The sequence below is a fragment of the Leptosomus discolor genome, chromosome 9 (assembly GCF_034619465.1).
Source record: "Leptosomus discolor isolate bLepDis1 chromosome 9, bLepDis1.hap2, whole genome shotgun sequence".
NCBI lineage: Eukaryota > Metazoa > Chordata > Aves > Leptosomiformes > Leptosomidae > Leptosomus > Leptosomus discolor.
Window position 1 is genome coordinate 26851845 of NC_141399.1, and position 9404 is coordinate 26861248.

General features: G+C 56.4%; 1 protein-coding gene across 1 annotated transcript in view; it reads right to left on the bottom strand.

The window, feature by feature from the left end:
- The window catches only part of AR (androgen receptor), a 48333-nt gene extending 39911 nt beyond the window's left edge, over positions 1 to 8422 (bottom strand). Inside the window, exon 1 of the mRNA XM_009953749.2 lies at positions 7458 to 8422. Within this exon, the coding sequence (XP_009952051.2) occupies positions 7458 to 8422 (965 nt within the window). The remainder of the gene's footprint in view (positions 1 to 7457) is intronic.
- Positions 8423 to 9404: the final 982 nt, after the last annotated feature.

The following is a 9404-nucleotide window of genomic DNA, read 5'->3' on the forward strand; positions in this document are numbered from 1 at the left end:
ATTCTTTTACAGGCTTTAGCTTTTTCAAGCAAATACTACCAACAATCAGACCTGACTTCCTACCCCTGGGTCCTACTGAAACAGATGCTCCGCTACAATGGGAGACAGGACACCTGCCTCTTGTGCACAGTGTCTCCTGGCTCTCTTGCGGAAAAAACACGAGCTGGAAAGGACCCGGTACCCATGCAGAAAACTCTTCTGTTGCTGTGTTCCTATGAATATGGTGCAGACATAGGTTCGTTCAAAGTGAGAGGAGATCATTTCTGGCAAATGCTCACATCTTACCTAATGGTAGTAAACAAAGGAAGGTGCTTATGCCCTCTGTGTCACGTCGTCAATCCAACCTGGCATCAACGAGCACCTCTTCCCAGCTGAGATGGGTCTGTCCGAGATGACTTTGCGGCGTTTGCTTTGTGCCGGATTCTCACGCAGACGTGTCTTTTGCAGAAAACACTCTCCAAGCCAGCAGATATGCTGTGGGAAACCTTAAAAGCTGAGGAGCAAACGGGCACTGCTGCCTGAAGTTCCTACTCTCTCTCTCTCCCTCTTTCTCTTGTCTCAGGGAGATGCTGACCCCAGAATGGTGCTGATATCGAAGTGGTGAAGATGCTGAGTCTGCTACACGTGTGTAGTGGCAGAGACCTAGAACTCTACAGCTGCCTATGCAATATTTACCAAAAAAAAGGAAAATTCACTTCAGATTGCAAAAAATACTGAAATAAACCGAACAAGAAGAGGAAAAGCCCATGTCTCATTAGCCCTTCAGGCAGCTACCTTCATCTGATGTTTCTTCCTTACCGTTGCCTTCTGGGTTATGACGCCGTGCTGGTTTTTTTCCACTTTCAAGTGTGTTCAAGACTGCTGACACCCTGAGAATGGTACCGGGGGATGCAGCGGGAGTAGAGCAAAACTGGCATAGCAGGTACCTCTCAAGGCGTTAGGTCATCTTGCATTATTCCAAACACTAAAATCCCCCTTTAAAAACTCACAAGTATGCAGAGGTGTAAGGCTTATTGGGCTGTCAAGTGAAGGTTTCTGTGAGCTGTACGGGCAAAGAAGGGTTTTCTTTCAGTAAACGCTCATTTGATAAACTTAATATTTTCTATGGGATGATAAAACGGTATGATTTTTTTCTTTTATATTTAACTTCATAATTTTAGCCCACAATCACAAGCAGACAGTACCCATTTCAAACTAAACAGCCTCCTAAAGCAGCCCAGCAGACAGCCGCCAGCACGCATGCCGAGTACAGACCGAGAGCCAATTAGAGGAACAATTGCCAACACAGAAATGGCGAACTAGGCCAGACATTTCAAAATCAGCAACCTATAAAATATGAATGAAGCTCAGTGCTAAGAAAAAAATGTAATTAATATGAGTGACAGAAAAATACAAAGTATTGTACTACAAATTGTTGTACTACAAATTATTTTTAGCTCTGTGAGATGAAACTGCTTTCATCATATCAGAACAAAATGTTCCCAGATAACCAAGAAAATTTCAAATATTTTACGAAATTTTCTTCCTGCAATAAATGGCAACATTTCCAGCTTTCCTTCCAGTTCAGGAGCATGTTTTGTTTTTTTTTTCCCCACCATGCACAGACCCCGACTTCTGATCAGCTCCGGTTCCTGCTGTGCTTTTTTCTTGAACTGCCCCTCTGAAACATGCTCTCCAAAAACCACATGCCTTTATCTTTCACGCGCCTGAGAGATGCAACTCGGTGGTGCTGCCTCAGCACGGACATAGAGCAAACTCTTGTCTCCTGCCAGAGCTGAGTGTGGCCTTGGCAGCCCCTCAGCCAGAGGCGAGGGGAGCTGTGCGCTGTCTAGAGGGGCTGCCTGGGTGGCTGACAGCTTCAGCGTTCCCTGCCTCGATACGGTGTTTCTGCTCCAATCCCTGCCAGGATTGTCCCACACCATCCTCGGTCTGTCCTGAGCCTTCCAGGGGTCACCCGCTCCATGCCCCAGGGACAGGCCGGCAGCGGCAGCGCACTCCCAACACCAGGCTCCCAACCTCCTCGGCACGACCCCGTGCTGATACCTCTATGCCAGACTGTCACCGGGCATGGCTGCGCTGCCAGAGCCCGCTGGCAGCAGCAGCACTGACCTCCTGCTCAGTGTGCGGGGGGCAGCCCCGGGCAAGGCACCTCCCGAGGGTGAGAGCGCTCCTGCCCCGGGGGCTGACACCCTGTGGCCTCCTGAGAAGGAAACGTGGGTGGAAAGGCGGAGCTGTGCACCAGCGTGGTTTTCTCTCAGATACGGCAACGTACAAAGCCACAGGTTCCTATGCGGGCTGCAAAACCCACTTTGTCTCACCATGATCCGTACACTGCACTGTACTGCCCTGTCACCTGCAGAAAAGGCACCGCATCACTACCGATTTTTAACTAGCTCCTTTTGGCTGGAAGGAAGTTCTCAGAACAGGACAGCCAGTGGGTTATACTATAAATTGGCTGCAAAAAGCAATTCAAAGCACAGCTATCATCCGCATAACAAAAACACCAGAGAACACTAAACAGCAGAAAAAACGTGACTAGGAGAATAGCTGTCATGGGCAAATCCTTTACAGCTTCCTGCCATGGAGCCCTCAGTAGTACAGGACAGAGTACACAAAATGCCTGTGTAACTCAAACCCACCAATGCTCTTAAAGCCTTTTATGCATTATTTTCTCTGGTGACACTTTTCTGAATTCTCAGCCACTGTTTTCTATGCCAAGTGTCACGTCGAGCTTATCCTGTCATCACAACCAGCACTTAAGAGAAACCTGGGGTAAAAAAGTAATTGCTGTTGATATCAAGCATGAGACTTTGGAACCAGTTTCCAGAGGGTGTAAAAGCTCAAAAATTCAAGACATGGGGAGAAGACAATGGGAAAGCCCAGAAGAGAACGGGGCAGAGCCCTTGAACAGTTTTATAACAGTTTATAACAAAAAGGTGAGAAGGCGAAGAGATGCCTGGTGTTGTATGGGCAGGTCCCACACGAACACACCATACATGTGTGCCCTCCATAGCCCATCCCTTGACTGGGTGACACATCTCCCCTTCCCAATGGTGAAGGGAGAGCTGGAGAGTGGGAGAGTTAGCATGAGAGGGAAGAGAGGTAGGGACAGGGAGGGGAGGGAGGGGAAAAGAAGGCGACCATTTTAAGACACTTGGTATATGCTACGGAAATACTAAGAAAGCCCAGAACCAAAATTGAGTGGAAGGAGCAAAGCAGAAAATAAAGAAACAGTTATTTTATTCTTCATTCATTCCCACAGACATAAATCCTAATTTAATGGCAAAGGACCGGGCTGGGACAGCCCCTTGGGCAGAGCTTTCAGCACCTTCAGCACGGCACTCGGGCTGCTGCACCGCTGAGCACAACCTGGGTGAGGACAGGCACAGCACTGGTGTAGGACTGGCATTTTAGTCTGTGTTTGAAACAGCCTCCTCCTGCCTGTCAGTAGGTAAAAACTGAGAGGTGATGAGGAAGAATTTTTTTTTTTATGCTTTCTCTTCCCCTCTTATTGGGAACCACCCAAAAGCTTTAGCACAGCAGCTGCAGACCACGAGCACATACTACGAAGCCGGCCAGAGGGACAGCCTTCAACAACAGCATTCCTCCACACATGGCTTGTCTTCAAAATAAATATTTACACCATATTGCTGAAAGGTGACACTGGCAACAGCAACAGGACATCATCCCCTTCCCAAAGGCTTTTGAGTCCCACCATGAAGAGCTGAGGGTCCCACAGAGCTCTCCTGGGGACGGGGGTGCCAAGGCAGCGCTGGTACAGGCTGCTGGGCATGGCTGGAAGCCAGGGCAGCCCCGAGAATGGCCTCTGCCTTGGCTCATCCGGTAGTGTAACAACCTGCCCTTCATCTTTTTATCAGTCTTATCTCCTCCCTCAGCAGACAGGCGTTATTACAGGGGTTATCTGTAAGCAGGATCACAATTACACAGCGGCCACAAGACAATCAGATGGCCGTTGTGCCAGGAGATGCAGAAACACGTGGCACTCACCCAAGCTGATTACAACCAAATGAAGACAGGAATCTGCAGGTAGGTGTGACCACAAACACAGGGATACTAAACAGGCAACATGAGTAATAGCACATGCCACTGAAAAAACATTTGAAACTACACGGACAGCTAGATTTTTCTGACCTAATTACCCCTTACATGCGTTTATCACTTTTGTTTCCATTGCTGCAGCAACAGCCCCTTCTTTGATTCCATTTTAGCTTAAACCAAATAGGCCTACATCACTCGCCCGCCACCGTGTTTTGGTCTCACAAGTCAATTAGATGCCATAACTGCAGATTTATTCTATCAGTGTTGCATCTCACTACTGAAACAGGTTATTTAGTCACCTCAAAGACAGTTGGTAATAATTACGCAATAACCAGAGCACAAAGATAAACTGCTACGAGTCCACAGTGTAACAAAAGCTCGGATTAATTTGCTAATTACACATTAGTGCTACCGGCACAATCAGGTGCACCACATCAAAAGCTTTAAACTAAATCAAATTGCGTTGATGCGCACTTTGTTTCCTGTGCCATGTTTCCGTGCCTCCAAACCCAGCCAAACGCCCCTTCTGCACGAGTGAAGGGGCCAGCAGCAGTTACGGAGCCACCCTGGTCCCAGCACCTGTCCCACCGCACTCAGAGATCCCTGACCACGGCACAGCAGGCTCCTGCCAAGGGGGCACCACCATTTGGTCCCATCAGATCAGTTGGCTCCCGAGGCAGTCCCGGCACTGGCAACATTTGTTTTACAAGCTGCACGTGCTGCGTCCTGGTCCAGGGTGGAAGCCAGCACTGATTTTCCATTAATGATCCCTCCAGCAGTCCAGCCCCCACCTCTGGAGGCTTTAGAGGTAAACTCTCCTGCTCGGAGCCCCAAACCCAAACTGACAGTAGCTTATGTAAAGGGAAAATGTAAACAACTCCCCCCAAATATCAAGACACCATTCATGCTTTAGTGTCATATATGGGCGGTGCCTCTAACCTAAAAAGTGCCAACTTGTACCTGACCTGGACCGCACCAGGGCAGAGCTGGGGTTTTGAAGAGAGGCTCACCTTGGCGGAAAGAGCTTTTGCTAGCAAAAAGTTCAAAAAAAGGAAAGAACTAGAAGCAGCACACCTTAAAATGCTCCTTATTCTTCAAAGCTGCTCGGTCCGCGTCTGCAGCTGCCATGGCCAGCACTGCAGTGGCACGGGGATCCGAAGCAAGCCTCCCCCTGAGGCTGGCAGAGCCGCAGCGAGTCCCCAGAAGCGCCCTCCACCGCTCACAAAGACAACACTGAGACTACATTTCCCGAGGCTAAGAGGGTAAAGCTTTCCATGCAATGCTACGCAGGGCAGGAACTCAGACCTTGCACTAGGAGCTAGCAGAGGAGTGCAGGTCCAAAGCAGACCACCCTTTGGTGAGGGAACTTTACTATAAAGCGCTTTATCTCCCACGACCCTCTCTCCTCGCAGGTGCTGGGGAAGCTGGCACATGATCCGCTGCCATCAGCCCCAGCTGAAGCAGAGCCTGCTCACTGCACTGCCACTGTTGCACATCCAGGAGAAAATTAAAAGCTACAGCAATCGATAGGCAGGACATCATTAAGCTAACAGAGACTTTGCTGGGATGAAATATAAACCTGGCAGCAATTAACCCGTACGGCTTTAGCCAGATGACAAAGGAGAGTTCCACTTTCCTTACAGCATTTTAAAATTTTGTCTGAACACAGAGAGGGGTACCAACACTGTTGGTCCGTCACACCCTTGCAGCAGCAACAGAGTTCAAAGGACAAAACAGTGGCATTTTCAAAGCTTTCTGTGCTGGCTCTGGCGATCCCTGCAGAAGCCTGCCAGCGAGAGCCCAGGCCCGCTTGGAGCCGCTGTGCTGGGGGAGCGGGGACACAGACGCAGGACGCTGAACGGAGCCACAAGGAAGAGGAGATACAGCACTTCCCACAGGAATAAGGGAGACGTCGCTTATCTCTAAGGCAAGACTCGGGCAAGATGCATCTGCTGCCCAGTCTGGCCCACACATCTGCCTGCTGACCACCACGTGAGCCCAAACCCGTTTTCCCTATCGCGATCCCCTGGTCTGCGTGTGGTTCTATGGCACAGGCTTCGCAGCCAGAAACCTTCTGCTGTCAAAAACCTGCATCAACCCTTGGCAGCATTTGGACTGTTGAACTTTGCCCACTTTACTCATCCCTGCTCACTCTGCGCTGCTTGCGGCAGAGATTTATCCAGACTCCAGAGGAAGACACAGTGGGTGGCACAGCTCCTGCCGCCGGGTACAACACTCACAGCAGGACTCATTCTGAGCTGTCCTCAACTTTCATCCCTTTTTTTCCCACCAAGCCCTCAACTTCTTCAAATCCCCAAGTAAATTATTGTGTGGATGATAATTACTACACTGCCCAAATAAAGCTGTGAGCATTTTAAAGCAACAAAACAAGCACAGAAGCACAAACAGTTGCCCTGTGCTAATTTAAAGGGAAAGACTTTAATCTCTGATCCCACCAGGCAGAGCACCACGGGGTGAGCATGTGGCTGTGAAATCCCAACAGTGCAGACCCAGGCTGAGGCCACACCAACCACCTGCAGCTGGGACTGCCTCCAAGACAGTAGAAAAATCCTTTTGCAGTCACGTTCTCACTCCTGTTTCTATCAGCTGCAGCAACTCTTTCACACAGCAACATGCTTTGCCATGAGGAAGGGCATCGATGCAGCATGCGCCCTGGTGTAGGTGGTGTACACCTATTTTACAGAGACAGCTATCTCCTTTTTTTGAGGTTAATCCACCAGGAAAAATTACTTTTGATGGAATCCTCCTTCTCAAACAAACCTTTCCTCTTCCACTGTATTCCTAAATACTCTTCTATCTCCACTTCAAAACACATTTTCTATCAAAACAGAGCCCCAAGGCACCTGCAGTGTTCCTCTGCCCATACATCCAGCAGTTTCAGCTTGTTCTGCACAGCGTGTTGTTCCCCATCCATCTGGCTCGCGACAGAGTGAGGCGTAGGGAGAGTTTTAACTCGATTCCAAGATCGGTCCGTGCTCCAAGAGCAGCGTCCCACTTCCCACACGGTTACAGCAGCCGGGAGAAAGGGGACAGCAGCCACGCAACGGGGTAGATGCAATCGACCTTAACAGGACAGCAGGGAATAGCGGGAGCTTAGCGCGGTATTTCTGCCACAATCTTGCTTAATAAGCCCCAAGTGACAGCACTTCGGTAAAAGGGGAGGCTCCGGCAGCGCAGAGGTGAATCAAGACGGAGGCAGCCAAGAGAGAGGCGGCTTGGGGGGGCGCGGGGTGCCGGCGGGGTGCGGGATGCTGATGATGGCGGGATGCACGGTGCAGGGTGCGGGCGGGATGCAGGGTGCAGGATGCCAGTGTCGCCGAGATGCGGGATGCTGATGACAGCAGGATGTGGGGTGCCAGCGGGACGCGGGTACTTACCGGACGTCGCCGTAGGCGCCGGCATAGCCCTCGGCCCAGGGCCCCAGCTCGCTCTTGATGCAGGCGGCGGGGGCGGCGAAGGGCGGCCGGGCCGGAGGGTACCAGGCGTCGGCGGGGCAGTCGGCGGTCTCGGCGGCCGGCCCGCGCCCGCAGCCGAAGGGCCCGGCGGGCGGCTCGGGGCAGGGTTCGTAGAGCTGCCCCTCCTCGGCGAAGAACGCGGGCCAGGGAGCCGCGGGGCCCGGCGGGGCCAGCTCGGCGCCGTAGCGGAACGGGCCGCTCCAGCCGCCGGCCGCCGCCGGCCCCGGCCCTGGCCCTGCCGGGCCCTCCAGCTTGACACGGGCGGGCGGCGGCGCCAGGCCGAGGGCGGGGAGCGGCCGCGCCGCGGGCCCCGGCGAGCCGCGGTAGAGCCCCGGTCCGGCGGGCGCGTCGACGGCCAGTGCGGCGGCGCCCGCGAATGCGGCCGGGGAGGGCGGCGGCTGCGGCGGGTCCCCGCCGGGTGGGCGCGGGGCGCGGGGCGGCGGCGCGGCCGGCAGCGCGAACATGCAGTCCTCCCGGGGCAGCGGCTCGCCCGGCGCCTCCGGCGCCTCCAGCGCCAGGCCCATGGAGGCGGACACGGCGCGGCAGAGCTGCCGGGCGCTGTCGCCCAGCGGGTCCTCCTCGGGCGGCGGCTCGGCCTCGGGCGGCGGCACCAGCGGCAGCGCGCCCGCCTCGCAGAGCAGCTCCCTCAGCTCGCCGGCGCAGGGGAAGGGAGAGCCCGCGGCGGGGCCGCCGGCCAGCAGCGTCTTCCCGGGGCCGCGGGGCTCGAGGCCGGCGGGCGAGCCCGGCGGCGGCTGGCTGGTGCCCGGCTCCTCCCGCGGCGCCTGGAAAGCCTCGCAGACGCTCTGGAAGAAGGTCTGAAAAGCCCCGCGGAAGGTCCTGCCGCCCGCCCGCGGGTAGACGCGGCCGACCCCCAGCTGCACCTCCATCTCCACCGAGCGCGGGGCAGAGAGCCTCGGCAGGCGCCCCCCGGCCGGCCGCTCCCCGGCACGGTTAGCAGCGGCGCTGCCCCGCGGCGCCCATCCCCGGCGGGGCGGCGGGCGGGATGCCGGCTGCGCGCAACAGGCAGGGAAAGTTGGAGCCGGGGGAGCGGGCGGGCGGGGCGGCGGCTGCGGCCCGTGTGCGGGAAGCAGGCGGTGTGGCGGGGGAGGAGGTGCGCCGGGGGAGACCGCCCCGCGCCGCCGGCGCGGCCCCGGGGCTCCGCGGTGAATAATCCGGTGACCTGACAAGGAGGGACGCGGCGTCCGCCCTGCCCGCGGCTCGGCGCAGCTCTGTTCCCCTCCGGCGGCCGGGCTGGGCGGCGGGGGCGGCGAGCGGAGCCCCGCGGGGCGGCCCCGGAGAAGCGCGGCCCTCGGAGCCGCAGCGCCGCCACCGCCGGCTTTCGCCGCAATTTCTGGGCTCGGCGGCTCACCGGCGCCGGCCCCCGCGGGCGGAGCGGGACGGGACGGGGCTGCCCGGCCCGGCCCGCTGGGGGACAGCGCCCGTCATCGCGGGCTCTGGGCGAGCGCCCGGGTGGGCGGGGCGGGGGCGCGGCTGCGGCTGCCCCCGTTCCGTGGCTGCCCCCGTTCACTCCTGCCCCCGGGGAGCGGGTCGGTGCAGCCCAGCCGGCCCCAGCCCGGCGTGTCTCGGCTGCCTGCCCCACCGGCTCTGCCACCCGTCGCTCACAGCTGGGCGGAATTCAGCAGGAAAAGGGGCTCCTCCTCGGCGTGCGCTGCCGCCGGCGGTGCTCGACAGCCGCCCACGGCGGGGGCTGCGAAGGAAGGGGCTCTGCCCGCCGGCCCCGGGGCCGCTGCACGCCGAGCGCGGGGGTTTTGTGGTACCTTCCCCGGCTCCGCGGCTGCACGGCAGGTCGGCGCGTCGTGTGCGTACCGCCGGGCAAGGCTGGAAAGGGCCGAACAGCTAGCGGGCATC